General features: G+C 43.9%; 1 protein-coding gene across 3 annotated transcripts in view; it reads right to left on the bottom strand.

Annotated features, from left to right (window-relative positions):
- The window catches only part of RASAL2 (RAS protein activator like 2), a 260,025-nt gene that overhangs the window by 33,392 nt on the left and 206,656 nt on the right, over positions 1-19,977 (bottom strand). For all 3 annotated transcript variants that reach the window (XM_038758689.1, XM_038758690.1, XM_038758688.1), the window contains exon 5: positions 6,278-6,387. In XM_038758689.1, the coding sequence (XP_038614617.1) occupies positions 6,278-6,387 (110 nt within the window). The remainder of the gene's footprint in view (positions 1-6,277; positions 6,388-19,977) is intronic.

Here is a 19,977-nt window from a genome sequence, read left to right as displayed (position 1 = left end):
CCAGATGAAACAGTGCTAGCGGATCTACTGTTCTTTTTTCACTCTCCCTGTACCCAATGTTTTCATTTTAAGGGGTTGATCATTTGTCACTTTTTTATTTTGTAAGTCTGTGCTCCCCTAACTCTACTCATTTCCCTGCAAGGACAGAGTGCTGTCAACCATCTTCCCTTGTGTATATTCCCATTTGGTCGACTAACTTTCCTCTGTCCCAGCTCTTTTTCCTTTTGGATTTTCTACCCCTCTCACTGCTTTGCCCTCCTGGCAGCTTTCTGCATTCCTCCCTGCAATCACTATCCCCCTCTTCACTGACTTTTTCCTCTCCGTTCGAGTTTCAGCCTTGACCTCCTCCTCATCCATTCTCTCTCCAAGTCCTTCGTTATTCCTTTCCAAGTACACACAGAGAACCTGGCTCTTTCCTGACAGTGGGTACTGGGGCTCTGTTGCCAGCCGGGTGCCCCACGGGTACTTCCTTCTATTCCAGTGCAGGTGCAGTGTAAAGACGGGCAGCGACAGAACATTGCTATCTTTTGATACACACACACACGTTTTCAGGTTGAAAAATTCTCAAAGCCATGTTGTTTTCCAGGTTAGGGTAAGTTGGGTAGCTGGCTATTGGTACTCAGCTATTCTTAATACTCCACACAAGAAACTATAAACTGACAGTCAAATCCAAGCAATTTGGAATCTGAACTCATCACTTTCAGTTTCTGCACACTGCCAATATAGTGTCCATTCATATCTGTTTCTCTTGTTCAGCTCTGGGTCTACAAGCAAATGCCCAAATGAATTGGTAAGCTTGATCCATTCATTCTCAAAGCGGCATCACTGTGTCTCTAACAAAAGAGTCAGGAGTCTTTTCCGGTATTTAAAGGAAAACTACTGGAAAATGAGCAGTGTTTCAGGGTCCTGGAGAAACAAGATTATCGTAAACAGGAAAACTGTGCAGATCTGAGGTTGGGGAAAGGGTGATTTGTGAAGATTTTCCATTAGCAATCCAAAGTCTGACTTAAATGGCACTTTTCTCCCAATCACTAATTTTTCCCTCGATTGTTTCTTCCACCCATACAGGTTTAAAAACACACTGGAGTTCCTCCAAAGGGACGTCCCTGCAACTTCCAATCTACACTACCTTTTCCATTTAACCCAGGCTATGAAAATTAGAGGAGGGTAGGGAGAGTAAAATTTTAACTTCTCATTTCATTCCCAGTGATCTCAAGACCTCATTCTTCACGGAAGACACAGGGTTCAATCAATCCATCATATCTATTCAGCGCTTGCTGTGTGCAGAGCACTGTACTATGCCCTTGGACGGGCACAGTATATGAGTTGGTAGACATGACCCCTGCCCACAATGAGCTTACAGTCTAAAGGTTTCCTAATGCAGTTTATTGTTTCGAGACTGATCCAACCCTAACTCAAAAAGCAGTCTTACTGTTTTGGGCAAAGTCTCCTTACCAAATTACCTACACAACTCCCCAGCTCAAGTGTGATCATGTCTTGGCCCACAAGCAACTTTCTACAGAAGGCAGTGCCTCCAGGTATGACTTCCTGGGAAGGTGACATCCAGACTTCAGTGTTAGCAGAAAATCTGCTCACCCCCATTACTTGTGCACAATCTTACAGTCTGGCTTGGGAAGGGTTAAAAAAAATCTAATTGCTTTGGTGATGAAGACCGCCTGCTGGTTCTGACCTATTTAAAAGACACACCACAAAGCCTGAGAGTCTTTCAATTACTCACTAGAGTGGAGGAGTACAGTATTGCTTTAACCCCCACCTCCAAAGAAAATCAGGCTTAAAACCCCCGAAGAAACGATCCTTTGAACAAACACAAGCCATCTGATACATTGATGGAGGAAAAATCTCAAGTCAAAGAAGTCTGATTAATGTTCATGTAAAATAAAACACAGCTGGATTTTCTCAGCTCAACTGCCCAATTAAAACCCATTCTCTCAGCTTTCAGATTAAAGGTGTCTCACAGTGACTCTGGGGCTGTATTAGCTCAATCTGGCCTATGTTCACTGACTCCCTTCCAAATTTGGGAATGTTTTTAATTAAAAAAGCTTTATGCTCATGCAAAAAATCAATGGTAGTGTCCCGTATTCTAACACAGGGGATTTCTGCTCAAGCCTGAAGTTGTGGTCCTTAACTCTGCTGAGCCAAATTTTTGAATAACAAGCAGTAGCAGCACCAAGAAACCCCAATGGCCTCTTCTAACAGAGCAGCAGCATGAACTTCTGCTTCCCAGCATTTGGTCCTGAAGCACTAACTGTCCCTTGCTATCTTCTTCCAGTTGGAAAAGAACATTTCCCATGAATCCAACGACAATTTCGTACAGGTTCACTTCTCTGCCCCCCGATCAGAAATGGTTCTCTAGAGTAGCTTTACATGCCTACCTGGTGCTTCTAGATTCTTCCACTCACACCCGTGCCCTTCCGCCTGGACCAGGGGGCTTGTTCTACCCGCTGAGCAGCAGATGTCTAAAATATTCCTTCCCTACTGCTTAATTTTACAGCCCTTTAATGGCTTGATCTCCATACAGATCTGAACTCTCACAGCACTCCAAATGAGGTTCTCCGGGAGACTCCCTGCAGAAATACTGTATCTACATTATTTAATCCGCTGCAGCCGGAGCCTTGCTGATTAAACTCAGCTCTGCGCATCACTTGCTTCCATTGTTTTGAACTAAAAAGCTGCTCAGGAAACACCCATCTGCCCTCACCTGATCCAGGCAGCCTTCAGGCCAACTATCCAATCCCAACAGGCTGCTGATTCCCAGCTGAAAATAACAAAGATGCAGGTGCCTTACAGTACATCTTGGTAAGGGAGACATCTGAGCTATCGAACACAATGCTCATGGCATTCAAAGAAGGGGAACTCATTTTAAAGCCAGTTCTTTAAGAAATTCAAAAATTGATATCCACATACCCTAAAAGTGAAAACTACAGCAAATTTTCTTTGTGGAAGGGCAGAAGGGGGGAGAAATCAACTCCTCCCTTCACAAATGACATCCATAGGTAACAAGCCTTAGTGAATCAAGCTATGTCAGCATATTGTACAAGGTTAGTTTTTATCCTTAAGCCTCAAATGAGATCAGATCTTCCCCATGTCTGTTTCTTAAACCCAGGATTAAAGTAATAATAATAATAATGATGATGGTATTTGTTAAGTGCTTACTATGTGCCAAGCACTGTTCCAAGTGCTGGGGTAGATACTAGGGAATGAGGTGGTCCCACATGGGCCTCACAGTCTTAATTCCCATTTTATAGATAAGGTAACTGAGGCACAGATAAGTTAAGTGACTTGCCCAAAGTCACAGAGCTGATAAGTGGCACGGCCGGGATTAGAATCCACAACCTCTTACTCCCAAGTCCATGCTCTTTCCACTAAGCCATGCTGCTTCTCCGAGAACAGGAGCAGTAACATGTCAACCTGACTTGGGGGGTTTATCTGATGGACTGTTAGTATCAGCCCTGCCAATAAAGGGGTGGGGGAAACGGGACGGGACGACAAAGTCAGAGTTCTGAGACCCTGCAGATGATCTGCTGAAGTGAATGCACTGACAGGTATCACGGCTGGCTGCCTGCAGGATTGTAATTTCCTTCCTCAGCCAGTGCAGTACAGAAACAACCCTTTGGCAAACTGGAAGGTAACTTTTAGAACATCAGCAATACTTCCCCATGGGGTTAAATCCCAACAAGGCAGCCCTCATCGCTCTTCCCTCCCTTCCTCTTCTTCCACTCCTCCAGCCCTCCCCTCCCCACTCCCCCCAAAATCACCACACGAGCATTCGACACTCTATAATTTTAACATGCTTAGTTTTGCCTCAGCTGTTCAGTGACCCAAACTAGGATTTCTACAGGATTATTTTATTGGATCGTGTTTAACTAGAGCAAGGGACTGTGAGCTGATGGGTGGAAATTAAAAGTTACTGGCATCTCAAAATACAGATCATTGGAAAATGTGCACTACCCACGGATGCACTTCACCTGGAGATTCTAGTTAGTGGAATCACTAGGTCTTGACCCAGCAAACAGCATTGGTGCCAAATCCCATCAGAGCCAGGAAGCACAATTTATGGTTTGTGGATCATTGGCGAGACAGACCTGGAGCCAGTATGGTCTATCAGATCAATCACGTCTGCATACTAAAGAACCCTGTGACATTTCGCTTGCTGAGCACAAGTAGGAGCATTTCTTTAAGATGAAAATAACTCACCTTAAAAATATTTTTCTTCCATCCTACAGTAATAGGATGTAGTAGCAGTCTACGCTTGAGCTTAATTTCATCTTTCATCAAAAGCCTTTTGAGTCAAGATCAGTTTCCTTCTTAACGATTTGGACTCTGAAGTGCTCAAAACACCCAAAGTTCCCATTTCATTATCCTTCCTCAGACTGTTCCTGGGAGGAAGGGTGGGCGCTGCTCTGCCAGATTAGGAAACTGAGGCAGGGGGCATAGAAATGGTTTACTCAGAATCAAAAGGAGAGTCTGAGACAAAGCCAGGAACTAGATCAGAAGCTTCTTAGTCTTGCCTGGTGTTCCCATCAATTACGCTCAATGGCTCAACTCAGAGCTTCTGTACATTTGGGTGGCAATTAAAATCAAAATGGTTGCTCACTGTTATCTCCATATAACCCACAGCTGAGTTGCAAATCCTAGAAAATAGGAGTCTAGGGAAAATCTTGGGTTTCAGCTGGGAAGGGATCACGGCTTGTTTTATGACAATGGTCACAAGATATTGTTTTTATTTTGGGGAAGGGGAAGGAGGGACACATTACCCAACCTCCCCTGCACCTGCCCATCAGGATCTCAGCTATCAGAGGCACACAAAGGGCTCCTCGTTGTTTTGCTTTTTAAGTCTTTATTAAAGCTCTGGATGCCCATTGCCTCAACTGGAAGAGTATATTCTTGAACAACATCCTGATGGTTATGTCTCTCCGATTCAAGAGGGTAACAAAGGCTTTATAACATTTGGAGTCTTGCTATCACCCTGATTTTATGGTGCTATATTTTAGGCAGAAAAGATAGTGCTATTGATTGAAGCAATACAGCATGACAGGCACAAATAATGAATTCAGCCCAGTGGAGAGCGTAAAAATGCACTAAACACACAATAATGGTATAAGACAGTAGCAGTCTGCCAGGGACTCCTAAGTGAAGGCAATCTCATCGTAACTCAATCCATCTCATCAGCTGTCAGGGGAGCCTTGTGAAGTGAGGGAGGGTGCTTGGATTTAAGCAGAGAGTGATGATTTAATGTAATATTAAATCCAAATGTGCATCTGTAAGGCTGAAGAGAAAAAGCAACATCCCTCCCTCCTCTGCAGGCTTCCCCATCTTCGAATCACAGAGTTCTGCAGAGTTTACTAAATTGGATCTTGAATTTGGTGGTTTCTCTCCTAATACCTTCTGCCTTCCTCCAAATCCATATTTCGAAGTGTGGCTTTATGTGCCGTGCTGCTTCCTGAGTCATGTGAATAAAACTCCTTAAGCTCTCAGGACAAACAGACTCTTCTTTGAAGTAGAGTTCTAAAGTAAAGACTCATGAAGGGAGGACGGCTTTCCTTAAGCCATTTCTACAGCTGATAAAACGCAGAGGATGGGGAGAGGATGAACTACTATGGTACTGGGGACAGACTTCTAAACGTCCCAGACCTTTGGCGAGACGGTCTCGTCATAGGCATCAGACTGAAAGTCTCCCTCTGGCTCACTGTGGACCAATGATAGAGTAACAACTTCCTGAGCCTCAGTTTCCCTGCCTATAAAACAAGGATAATTGTATTCTGCCTAGCTCCTGTTTGCTAGGCAAATAAAGTACTGGCTGTACCCCAACTAAACTAAACCCCAACTAAATGGGAAATCACAGGAATAACAAAAACCACTGAACATAGGAATGCTACCTTCAGTCTTTAAAGAATATATGCTTAATGTGTCTGACACAAACCCATAACCACCATCACCTTTCAAAGCCTGGCTAGTTATTTAAGGCTGGTATTTGTTCTGAGGTGAATTTTGAAGGCCAAATTAGTACTATTCAGGTTCTAGATGACCCGAAGAACACATGCATTTGGTTTGGAATTTCTGTGCCCATGGATCTGACGATACCCACTTGACCTAGAAATTTTGCCGAAGTGTTGGACTTGACAGCGGAATTAATGTTTGTGATGTACCTTGTGAACAAAAATCAATGGCACAAGTTTTTTTTTTTCCATTTTTCCCCCTTCATTCATCAAAAGTTTAAACTTTCTTCTCTGTTCCTGGAAATTTAACAGAATCCTACCTGTCATCATTGTTTCGAAGGGATGGAAGTCGAAAGCTAGTGTTTCTGTCAAGCTTCGACTGGCTTTTCGTTCTCTTGATGGATCCCTTCAGCCGTTTGCTAAAGAAACCCTGGAATAAAAAGACAAGACACTGAGACTCTTAAGGGGGATCAGAGTCTTACAGCTTTCTATGCTCTGCAATGTTCTCTTGGAAAAAACTAGGTAGAGCAATCTAGATTGAAGACTGAAATAGGACTTTGGTTAGCTATTCAGTTCAAACGAACTTATTAATCTGTCAATCAAACATGATAATCAATCAATCAATCAATCAATCGTATTTATTGAGCGCTTACTATGTGCAGAGCACTGTACTAAGCGCTTGGGAAGTACAAATTGGCATCACATAGAGACAGTCCCTACCCAACAGTGGGCTCACAGTCTAAAAGGGGGAGACAGAGAACAGAACCAAACATACCAACAAAATAAAATAAGTAGGATAGAAATGTACAAGTAAAATAAATAAATAAATAAATAAATAGAGTAATAAATATGTACAACCATATATACATATATACAGGTGCTGTGGGGAAGGGAAGGAGGTAAGACGGGGGGATGGAGAGGGGGACGAGGGGAGAGGAAAGAAGGGGCTCAGTCTGGGAAGGCCTCCTGGAGGAGGTGAGCTCTCAGCAGGGCCTTGAAGGGAGGAAGAGAGCTAGCTTGGCGGATGGGCAGAGGGAGGGCATTCCAGGCCCGGGGGATGACGTGGGCCGGGGGTCGATGGCGGGACAGGCGAGAGCGAGGTACAGTGAGGAGATTAGTGGTGGAGGAGCGGAGGGTGCGGGCTGGGCAGTAGAAGGAGAGAAGGGAGGTGAGGTAGGAGGGGGCGAGGTGATGGACAGCCTTGAAGCCCAGGGTGAGGAGTTTCTGCTTGATGCGCAGATTGATCGGTAGCCATTGGAGGTTTTTGAGGAGGGGAGTAATATGTCCAGAGCGTTTCTGGACAAAGATAATCCGGGCCGCAGCATGAAGTATGGATTGAAGTGGAGAGAGACACGAGGATGGGAGATCAGAGAGAAGGCTAGTGCAGTAGTCCAGACGGGATAGGATGAGAGCTTGAATTAGCAGGGTAGTGGTTTGGATGGAGAGGAAAGGGCGGATCTTGGCAATGTTGCGGAGCTGAGACCGGCAGGTTTTGGTGACGGCTTGGATGTGAGGGGTGAATGAGAGAGCGGAGTCGAGGATGACACCAAGGTTGCGGGCTTGTGAGACGGGAAGGATGGTAGTGCCGTCAACAGAGATGGGAAAGTTAGGGAGAGGACAAGGTTTGGGAGGGAAGACAAGGAGCTCAGTCTTCGACATGTTGAGCTTTAGGTGGCGGGCGGACATCCAGATGGAGATGTCCTGAAGGCAGGAGGAGATGCGAGCCTGGAGGGAGGGGGAGAGAGCAGGGGCAGAGATGTAGATCTGGGTGTCATCAGCGTAGAGATGATAGTTGAAGCCGTGGGAGCGAATGAGGTCACCAAGGGAGTGAGTGTAGATTGAGAACAGAAGGGGACCAAGCACTGAACCTTGGGGAACCCCCACAGTAAGAGGATGGGAAGGGGAGGAGGAGCCTGCAAAAGAGACTGAGAAAGAACGACCGGAGAGATAAGAGGAGAACCAGGAGAGGACGGAGTCAGTGAAGCCAAGGTCAGATAACGTGTTGAGGAGAAGGGGGTGGTCCACAGTGTCAAAGGCAGCTGAGAGGTCGAGGAGGATTAGGACAGAGTATGAGCCGTTGGATTTGGCAAGCAGGAGGTCATTAGTGACCTTTGAGAGCGCAGTTTCCGTGGAATGAAGGGGACGGAAGCCAGACTGGAGGGGGTCGAGGAGAGAGTTGTTGTTGAGGAATTCTAGGCAGCGCGTGTAGACAACTCGTTCAAGGAGTTTGGAAAGGAATGGTAGGAGGGATATGGGACGATAACTAGAAGGTGAGGTGGGGTCAAGAGAGGGTTTTTTTAGGATGGGAGAGACATGGGCATGTTTGAAGGCAGAGGGGAAGGAACCAGTGGAGAGTGAGCGGTTGAAGATGGAAGTTAAGGAGGGGAGAAGGGATGGAGCGAGAGATTTCATAAGATGAGAGGGAATGGGGTCAGAAGCACAGGTGGCTGGAGTAGTACTTGAGAGGAGGGAGGAGAGTTCCTCTGAGGATACCGCTGGGAAGGATGGGAGAGTAGCAGAGAGTGTTGAGAGCCGGGGGGTTGGAGAAAGGGGGGAAGAGACTTTGGGGAGGTCGGACCTGATGGATTTAATTTTGTTGATGAAGTAGGAGGCCAGATCGTTGGGGGTGAGGGAAGGAGGAGGGGGAGGAACCGGGGGCCTGAGAAGGGAATTGAATGTACGGAAGAGCTGGCGGGGGTGATGGGCCTGGGTGTCAATAAGGGAGGAGAAATAGTTTTGTCTGGCAGAAGAGAGGGCTGAGTTAAGGCAGGAAAGGATAAACTTGAAGTGAACGAGGTTGGCATGGTGTTTAGACTTTCGCCAGCAGCGTTCAGCAGCTCGAGCATAAGAGCGAAGGAGGCGGACAGTGGCAGTGATCCAGGGCTGTGGGTTAGTGGTGCGAGAGCGGCGAAGGGAAAGGGGAGCGAGCGAGTCTAGCTGAGTAGAAAGGGTAGAGTTGAGAGCAGTAATCTGATCATCAAGACTGGGTAGAGAGGAGAGGGCGGCGAGGTGGGGTGTGAGGCGCTCCGAAAGATGGGTGGGGTCCAGAGAGCGGAGATCTCTGTGAGGGAGTAAAACTGATTTACAGGGGAAAGGAGTGTGAGTGAGGAGGCAGGTGAGAAGATTATGATCAGAGAGAGGGATCACAGAGTTGGTGAGGGTGGACACAGTGCAGCGGTAGGAGATGATGAGGTCGAGGGTATGACCAAGTTGGTGAGTGGGTGAGGTGGGGTGGAGGAAGAGGTTGGCAGCGTCAAGGAGAGATAGAAGGCGGGCGGCAGAGGAGTCGTTAGGGATATCCATGTGGATATTGAAGTCTCCGAGGATCAGAGTGGGCATGGAGAAGGAGAGAAGGAATGTGAGGAAGGGGTCAAAGTGATATTGCTTTTATTTTATTTTTGGGGGGGTGGGGGGGAGAGAGCACATTACCCAACCTCCCCTGCACTCCCCCACCAGGATCTCTGCTATGAGAGGCACACACGGGACTCTTCGTTATTTTGCTTAAGTCATTAAAAAATATCTGGTAAGCACTAACTGCATACAAATACTAGACAGTCACATTTTGGTAGTGTTTTTGCAACTACCCCTTTGTCAGTGTTATAGGTCTTTATACTTAGGATGTTAGCATGTACCCTATAACCATAATTTACTGAACAGAATAAGTAGCCACTGAAATTCACACTCCTCTATGTGGGAGCACTCCCAATTCCTGACTGGACTCATCAGCAAGAGGCTGCCTGAAATTCACACTCCTCTACATGGGAGCACTATCAGTTCCTGACTGGAGCATCAGCAATAGGCTGCCTGCTTTGGAGTGCAATGTCCTCTGGTCTTAACCCCATACATTATTCAGCTTTAAAATGTAACCAAACATGGGCTCTAATTGAAATGTTCATAAATTCTTGGGAAAGGGAACCAAAGCTTACTGCAATTCATAGTTGATCTGCAAAACCCCAACTTTAAAGAACAAATAAATCAAGGGACAGTCCTAAATAAACTATTTACAATGGTTGAATCGTAGATTAAAACAGAAGTAAAATAAACCACCTTAAGCCTAAGGCATTCAATTGTGAACAAACTGGGTGAAAATTGGCAGCCCATTAAATTCCAGAGTGAAGATGAATGGTAACAATACCAAGAGAAAAAAAAGAGAACACATCAATGGATATACTCCACAATTCATTCAATACTAGACACACACAACACTAGATTTGACCCCACCACTTATCAGCTGTGTGACCTTGGGCAAGTCACTTAACTTCTCTGTCCCTCAGTTACCCCATCTGTAAAATGAGGATTAAGACTGTGAGCCCCACGTGGGACAACCTGATCACCTTGCATCCCCCCCAGCACTTACAGTGCTTTGCACGTAGTAAGCGCTTAACAAATACCATTAATAAATAATAATATTAATAATAGATTTTGTGTTTCTGAGTGCTGTTTGACAAATGGTTCTGCTAACATGACATTGTAAGATCTTTATAAATTCTACCTACCTTATTATCTTGTAAATAAAAGAAACCATTTCAGCAACCCCAAAGAGCGCTTTTCCAATCAGTACCTAATGCCCCATCATCTTTTGTTCCCCTGAGTCTCCAGGCACACCATATCACTGTTTGGGGGACTTTCCACACTATGGCCACGGTTTGTAAACACAGACCAATTCCTGGCCTTATTAAAAAAAGAGGGAAAGGCCCCATGAAAGTCAGCTTTAGAATGGCTTGAATAACTCAGCCAACATAAGAGTCCCAAAAGGAAAACATTCATGTTACCTTGCGTTCCTCTTCCTGCCTCATGAGCGGAGATTTAACTTCACTTGTTGATGAAACTTGTCTCGCTGAGAGACACCCTTGCCCTGAAGTTGGCCAGACAGTGTTTCATTCTCGCTTACAGTAGCTGTCCAGGGGCTGATGTGAGGAGGCAATCATGGATGAAGGGCTTGTCAGGCCTCACGCACACTACCACATCATTAGGAAGAAAAACAGTCACCCATTCATTCTAGCTCTGCCAAAGTGAGGGCATTATTACATGAGTTCTTTGAATGACTCAGCCAGGGTGAGGCACTAAATCAGCTCTTTGTGAGAGCTTGTAAATAGAAAGTTACCAAACCAGACCCAGGACTTCTTTTCTTTTCTCTAGTTTATGGACTTCAAACTAAGGTGCAGTAGGATCTGAAGCACTGGGATGAGTTGGAAGTTACTGAATCACTTCATCCACAAAATTGTGGTTTCCTGTAAATGGACAGAAACCCTCAACCCACTCAGCCTCATCTCTGTGTTTCTAAAATTTGTGTTTCTATTTAAGCATGTTTCTGTTTAAATGTGCACAAATGAACAAACATCTTTCCAACCATAATTGGATCACTGTAGAAATTTAGTTCTGACACGAAAACTAGATTTTCCCAATCATTGACCATGAAAAGCACAGTGTTAGTCTTTATGCACTATGGCAACAATTAAGGAGATAATGTGCAAGGCCAAGGAGGTTTTTATTATTATTATAGTTGATGTGTTAAGTGTTAAGACCTTACTATGTGCCCAGCACTGGGGTAAATATAAGATAATCAGGTCGATACAATCCCTGTCCCCTATGGAGCTCACAGTCTAAGTAGGATGGAGAACACATATTTAGTCCTTGACACCTGTCCACATGTTTTGTTTTGTTGTCTGTCTCCCCCTTCTAGACTGTGAGCCCATTGTTGGGTAGGGACCGTCTCTATATGTCGCCAACTTGTACTTCCCAAGCGCTTAGTACAGTGCTCTGCACACAGTAAGCGCTCAATAAATACAACTGAATGAATGAATGAATCCCCTTTTACAGAAGAGGAAACTGAGGAACAGAGAAGTGACCCACCCAAGGTCACAGAGTGGGCAGATGGAGGAGCTGGGATTAGAACCCAGATCCTCTTACTCCCAGGCCTGTGCTCTATCCACTAAGGACACCCTGTTTCTCTAAGTAGCTTTGTAAATAACATCTTGTCCACTTAGGGGGAGTAAATAGCAATTTATTCTAGGACAAAAAGTAAAGAAAGAGCACATGTCTGGGAGTCAAGGGACTTGGGTTCTAATAATGACTCTGCTGCTTAACTACTGTGACATCTCAGCCAAGTCACTTAACTACCCCATGCCTCCATTTCCTCATATGTAAAATGGGGATGAAATGTTCATTTTCTCTTCCCATTAGACTGTGAGCCTCCTGTGCGACAGGGACTGTGTTTGTATCTACTCGAGTGCTCAGTACAGTGCTCGGCATATAGTAATAATAACAATAGCATTTATTAAGCGCTTATGTGCAGAGCACTGTTCTAAGAGCTGGGGAGGTTACAAGGTGACCACGTTGTCCCACGGGGGGCTCACACTCAATCCCCATTTTACAGATGAGGTAACAGGCACAGGAAGTTAAGTGACTTGCCCAAAGTCATACAGCTGGCAATTGGCGGAGCCGGCATTTGAACCCATGACCTCTGACTCCAAAGCCCGTGCTCCTTCCACTGAGCCACACTGCTTCTACAATAAGTGTTGTTATTATGGGGCTAATCCTTTCATTATTTTTAAAAGTCACTATCTCAAGGATGGCATCCGCACTCACCATTGAGTCCTTGGTAGCCAAAAGTAAATGTCCCTTACTAATAACCCCATCAATTACCTGTGGCTTTAGGGATGCCCAACCCAGAAAAATTAAAGTTGAATCACTTTATAAATGTTAACCTCACAGATTCCCTAAACGTTCAAAACTGAAGCAAGCCCTCGAACAACTACTGATCCCTCATTTGCACATTTCTGGCGGAGGCCATGTTTACAGTGTTTGAGAAAAAAACAAGTTTAAATGCAAGATTGTTAAGAAATAAAGCCACTAGGGAAAAAAAAAAAAACATTTCCTTTCTTGAACTCAGGTCTTGTTTTAAAGATCTTCTGACTGTTCACTTCCTGAGAAAAAGGAATGTATGAAAATTGATATGAACTTCCTTTAAGGAAATGTTTACAAGTCCAAGCAGCTCAATGTGGTTTGGAAAGCAACACACCCAGCTGTCAACACACTGATTCTAAAGGGTTCAATCAGCCTCTCTCAAAATGCACATTTTTATCAATTCCAATCACCTTCAAAACCACCTACAAGCCTTATCCTAAAAAAATAAATTAGTCAAGGAAAACAACTCACATTACCAAGGTTGCCATCCATTTGACAAGCTCTATTTGGATTACCGGAAATTGGTCTAAGTAGTCTTATTTTCTGCAAAAATTATGTGAAAAAAATTGTTTGCACACTTGCACATGCTGGTGTACTGCCAACTCAAATAATCCTTATTTGGCTGGAGCTCAGCACATGTTAAAACAAGGTAATCAAAGTTGAAGTAATCCCTGAAGACTGAATTTTGCTACCTGAGCAGGGTTGGTACCTGAAATAAAACTGCTGCTAAGCAACAACCCAAAGCATCCTCAGGGGTAGTAACAGGAAGCACCATCTCCCCGGTATTCCAGAACTAAAGGTTCCCAGGAGTTGGAGATGAGGAAGCACTTAATGGAAAGAGAGGAACGTGGCATCAGCTTCCCTGTACAGTAAGCAATTTCACAAACTGAAGTGCAACAGAACATGACACATTCTTCTACGGGCTAATCCTTCACATCAGTGAACGAAACCCATTAATGACATGGTAGCCCTCCATGATTTATTGGTATTACAAAAATACATTTAACGGCAGCCCCACCCACCACCCTGGGTCCAGAGTCAGAAGTGTGCTTCCTTATCATCAGAGAAGTTCCTCCTCAGACCAAGCAAACCAAGTGTTGGACTTGTTTTTCACGTCCATAGGTATTATATGTGTGTCTTAGTATTTAACCTTTTAAACTCTTTGCTCTACCATGACTCTCCTAGAATGTAATTCATTCATTCATTCAATCACATTTATTGAGTGCTTACTGTATGCAGAGCACTGTACGAAGCGCTTGGGAAGTACAAGTTGGCAACGTATAGAGACGGTCCCTACCCAACAGTGGGCTCACAGTCTAGAAGAGGGAGACAGAGAACAAAACAAAGGGAAGGGGCTCAGTCTGGGAAGGCCTCCTGGAGGAGGTGAGCTCTCAGTAGGGCCTTGAAGGACGGAAGAGAGCTAGCTTGGTGGATGTGCGGAGGGAGGGCATTCCAGGCCAGGGGGAGGACGTCGGCCAAGGGTCGACGGCGGGACAGGCGAGAACGAGGCATGATGAGGAGATTAGCGGCAGAGGAGCGGAGGGTGCGGGCTGGGCTGGAGAAGGAGGGAAGGGAGGTGAGGTAGGAGGGGGCGAGGTGATGGACAGCCTTGAAGCCGAGGGTGAGGAGTTTTTGCCTGATGCGGAGGAGTCTCTTTTATGTTACCATGATTTGAAGCAGAGAAGCAGAATGAACTAGTAGAAAGAACACAGGCCTGGGAGCCAGAGGATCTGGGTTCTAATCCCACCTTTGCCACCTGCTGTGTGACCTCGGGCAAGTTAATTTACCTCTCTGGACCTCAGTTCCTTCATCTGCAAAATGGGGATTCAATCCTTGTTTTCCCTCCTAATTAGACTGAGCTCCTTGTAGGACCTGATTATCTTGTATCTACCCCAGCACTTAGTACAGTGGCTAGTATATAGTAAGTACTTAATACCGGTTATTACTATTATTATCTGAAAGACAGGGTGAAAAATATGAGAGCAAAATGGACTGACAATATCAGATTACTTCCCTTAATCACAGTTTGAAATAATTTCAAGTAACTCCAGAAGGGTCTAATAAAACCAGGAGATAGGGCAATATATAAGTAGATGAGTCATTTAAATTATTTTGGCTTATGGCATTACGTTACATTTTCCACAGTGAATTTTTAAACATGATGGTGGCTTCAGAATAGCCACAAATTCTCAAAAATAAAAAAAGAGCTAAGCATCTTGCAGACAGCTCGGTACACTAAATACACAGCAGTGAATAGGGACTAAGATTAATTAATAAAGGGAGGGAAATGAAAATATGATTTTCATTGTAAAATTGTGTTCAGTGTATAAGCATTAGCTCACAAAGGGCATAATCAAAATGGAAGCAACTCAAGAAGAGATTCACAAATGCAGAAGGGAGAGATACACATTCAAAGTCCAAGGTTAAAATTCAGTGGGAAACACAATAAAAGTGGATAGAAAGAAAGCATATAAAATGAAAAAATTATACAGCAAAAGCTGATCAAGTGCTCTGATTTATTCTCCTCTACAAACACCAAAAAAGACATAGCTCAAAGTTCCAATACTGTTTGCAAACAAAGGTTTTTAAACCACATTCGATTTAAAAATGGAACAACTGAAGCAACACTTCTACAAGATTAAAAACAAAAGATTACACATGAATAAAATGGGTAAAACATTTAGAGTTACATCAACTGCTGAAATTATAAGACACATCAATTCAAACTTTCTGGTATAAAATGATGAACCTAGGCTAAAATATAATTTTTTCTAATTGAGATAACACTGCACATAGGATCGACTGATTATATTATGATTTTCACTCTTCTAATCATGAAGTAATTGGCCATTACCAGAAAAAGCTTAAGGAAGTGGAGACAAGGGGTGGTGGGGAGGGAGGGAGGGAGGGAGACAGAGACAGAGAGTGTGTCTGTATAAATGAAAACTAACCAAGTGCCTGAGGTTTTCTAAGAGATGATCAAAATCCCTTAAATACCAAGGCTAACTAGAAGAAAAAGGACCAGATTGAGAATGCAAAAGGGAAACTAGAGAACCATACCATTTCCTGAGTCATATCAGCCTGGTGGTAATCTTCAGTACCTGTCTTGATTTTTCCCCTTCCTCTGCACTTTAGTATATAGATGCAATCAATTTTACAGTAAATTATTTACTATGACTACTCTCTTTGCAGAGTTCTGTGACTGTCTTCCCTCCTAGCGTGTAAGCTTAGTTGGGGCAGGGAATGATTTTCTCTTACTTCTGTTGTACTTTCCCAAGCGCTTAGACTGCAGTGCATTGCACTAGTGGGTGGTCAGTAAACACCACCATTATCTCCATTAGTGATACCACCAGAAATGAAGAGTAACTGATCCCACTTTAGAGAAAATAGATAGTGAATTTTGGTCCTTCTCATGGCCCCAGTATGCTGGGCTATTAAAGAGAAAACAGGGATAAAATAGCAACCCACTGAGACTAGCAAGGGGAATGAGGAAATTCACCTAGAAGTAACGTGACCAGATGTCCTGAGTCAGAAAAGTCAGTCCCAGAATTTCAGCATCTGTCTCACTTCAGGTTCGCCAACTAAGGGACAATTTACGTCACATGGGAAAAAGGTTGAGAAAGAAGATAATGACCCTCTTCCTCTCTGACTCTCTCTTCTCCTTTGTTTCAATTACTATTATCACATTTAACAAGCGCTTACAGTATATGAGGGAGGCCAGCCAAGTTACTGAACTCTTTCCTTCTCATTATTCCTCTTGGTTTCCCCTGCTCTTTCTGGCAGGGAGGCCAATGATGGTCCCCAGAATGCCACATACCTCTTTGTCAACTTGGAAACAACAATCGAATGGTAAGTTATGGATGTTAAGCAGGTTAAGAGCTACAGTGGCATAATAAGGACAAATGAGAAGGTTCACTGTGGGAATCTCCTGAAGTCAGAGCATGTCAAAAAAACCCAACTAACCAAAGGAGGAAAGTGGGCATCTGGGAAGCCTCAGTACAGTTTCCAGAAAAACAGAATATATAACAGGTGTGTGAAAATATAGACCCTTTAAAAAATATCACTGCAAGAGAAATATGGGACTCTAAATACAAGTCATGGAATATTCTAGATGAAGCCAACTGCAACTTAGTATAGGAACGCTAAACTAGAAAACTGAGGAAACTGCATAGAGAACATATCTGGAATTTTATTCAGCACTGAGTAGCATTCTTTCACTAAGACGTCATTTTAAAACTTCACTGAGACCTGTTTGGTCAGGGTAAGGTTTCAAGTTAGTTGAAAAGTTGGCAGAAAGGGTAATGACAGAGTCACCTACTTTCTAAGCGGATTAAGAACAAAGTGTGTTATGAGATGCTGTGGGGACTCGCTTTAGATCCAGTTTTTGTTAACTCCATTATTAGTAATCTCAAATCAAAGTGATAAAGACCACTCAATTATAACAACTACAACCTCTACTAAACTATATAAGTTCTACTAATGTACTAATAAAGACAAAGAAGCAGTATGAAAGCTAAGGAAAAGCCATATGAGCATAAATAAACCAATTAAAATTCAACAGAAAAAAGTGCTAAACTAGGCAGTTTGGAGAGGGAAGAGACAGAATTGTCATTTTAAACATAAGTGCCTTCTCTCTTGAGAAGGGCAAAAATACTTAGAAACAGAAAACTCAGGGAAGACGGTGGACACCAAATTGAAAAAGAGTTAACAACATGATAGAACCGCAAAAATCGCAAGATATTTTGTTTGAGCTCTTGTTGCAGAATGCCCATACCTCAGAACACAGAGTCTCTGTTCTTTAGAAACTGTGGTGTGGCCATAGCCAGATTGTCTGCCCCTTCATATCGAGAATGAGTGAAACAGAAGGAAGGAATTCAGGAGGGAGCAACCAAAAAGATCATATGTGAGGAAGGATTTCTGAGGAAAGTCTGAGGAAAGATGAAAATAGCTATGTACTGGCTGATGAACTGATGACTAAAAGGAACACATTTTCCAAACACCCCCGAGGACTTGAATACTATGAAGGGCAAGAACCGAGCACAAAAGCGAGGAGCCCAAAGAGAAAAGAAAAATATTGGAAATCCTTGAAAGAAAATTTCTTAAAAGTGAAGCCTATTAGACTGTGGACTCCCCCAGGTCATCACAGAAGCCTGAAAAAGCATTAGAGAATATCATGTCAGGAACAACTCCGCACTGTCTAGGGAGATGGGCTAGATGAATTTAATTGGACCTTTCCCTCTCTAATTTCTATGACTAATAATAACTGCATCCTGAAACAGGAAGGACTCAGGGCGCCTACTTAATAGCTTGGCTTTAAACAAAACCCACCCATTGATTGCCCCAGTGGGAATAGCTTGTGAGGGGAAGCCCACCCAGCATTTCGGAATAGAATGAATGAAAAAGGAGTCTTGCCAACCAGGTTTGATTAATCAACCAAAGGAATTGGGTGCTTGTGTGTAGAACACTGTACTCATTACTTGGGAGAACACAATACAATTGAGTTGGTGGGCAAGATCCTTGCTCAGAAGGAGCTCGCAGTCTAGGGGGCAGCGACAGACATTAAAATAAATTACACTTGGGGGAAATGTACATAAGGGCTGTGGGGCTAAAGGTGGTATGGATATTAAGCACCTCCAAGGGCAAAGGTGACACAGATGGGAGAAAGAGAAGGAGAAATGAGGGTTTAGTTAGGGAAGGCCTCTTGGAGATGGGATTTTAGGATGGCTTTGAAGGTTGTGAGAGCGGTAGTCTGTCAGGCATAAACTGAGAGGGAGGTCCAGGACAGATGGAGTACATGGACTAGGGGTCGGTGGAGAGAAAGACCAGATGAGCAAAAATGATGACAACGTGGGAGTAGTCTTCTCTGCATCACTTCTAGAAAGACAGCTCTTAATTGCACTCCTTCAAATACAAACAAAAATGTTCACTGAGTACTTGGGCAAGCCAAACCCATGACCACCCCACTTGACACTTCTATAACATCTCTCAACAGAAAACCTACAAATGCTTCCCAAAGATGTATATTAATTCACTTATTACACCTGAGAAGCACAAGCCCAGAAAGGTTAAGGGGCATGGACATGGACATGCAAATGAGACGGGAGCAGGGCACAGTATAAAGCCATGATTCCGACTCCTCCTCACCTCTTGCTCTTGGGCACAAGGCTGCTCTCCTTGGAAGCCTCAACCCATGCTAATGCTATGAAACTCCTGAATAGGCATTTTTATAGCATTAAAAAAGACAGATCATAGGAACACATAATCAGGATGGAGCAGAGGCTTTTTCAACCATGCCTACCTGATGTTAATGAAGAGGTGCTCTTGAGAGTGTCAATGGTCTCGCTGACTGCATAAGATATGAGTCTGGGCAGCAAGGAAACCTCATCATATTTTGACCTTCACTTACGCTGGCTGCTTTGTCTTTTGTTCCACTTAGCAGGACTTCTAAAGAGCTGAGAGGCAGACCATATTCCTGAACATGCAATTAGGCTCTGAACGACAAGCAAACTAAGAAAACCAGTCCCCAAGAGTCAGCCTTTCCATTACCACTCACGCAGGACTCCCATACGAATACTTTTTATTCACTGAAATATCTATGCCTTCCTGTTCTTAACTTGATTTATTTGCTAAGTCAAGGCTGATTTCTCTTTGGAGAAACAAACGGACCCAGAAAACTAAGTTCTTTTGCCAACAACATCAAACAGCTCCATCAAAACCCCAAACAGGAGTCTGGTGGAACTGAGGGGTACTGGCCCAATGTGCTACTGACACCCCAACTATCGCAGTCATGCCATTCAGTGACTTGGCCAGAATCCCTCTTTAACCTACTTCTCAAAAAGAGATTACAAAAGGAAAATAGCAGATCAAAAATTAGTTGGAGAACTTTAGTTGTATGAAGGCTCCGTAAGGAAACCACAGCGGGACGTGCACTGACATTTTGATAAAATGATCAGATTTTTGGTCCCCAGAAGTGGCACTGGGGTAGGGTCTCTGAGGAATGATGCAGAGAGATAAGCAGGGGAACGAAGAGAGAAGTTAGTGGGGGAGAGTGGCAACTCACTGAGGGTCTGAAGGCAGATCTTAAATAAGTCCCATTACAGTATACTCAGATGGAACAATAGAATCTTAATCATCTGTCCCACTGAAATCTGGACATCTGGTCACATACTGCCAGTGTTTTAGGAGGAGGAGGGAAGGGGGAAGGAGAGGGATAGTTGATGAGAAATCTACCTGACCACAGTACATTTGGACCTGCTTTTGGTATTCCCAAACTAGAGAAACCATTCAAAATGATTACTTTCCCCAATTCCCTTAGTTGTCTGCTTGGATCCAT

Source organism: Tachyglossus aculeatus, chromosome 16 (genome assembly GCF_015852505.1).
Source record: "Tachyglossus aculeatus isolate mTacAcu1 chromosome 16, mTacAcu1.pri, whole genome shotgun sequence".
Classification (NCBI taxonomy): Eukaryota; Metazoa; Chordata; class Mammalia; order Monotremata; family Tachyglossidae; genus Tachyglossus; species Tachyglossus aculeatus.
This window is presented reverse-complemented; position numbering and strand designations above follow the sequence as displayed.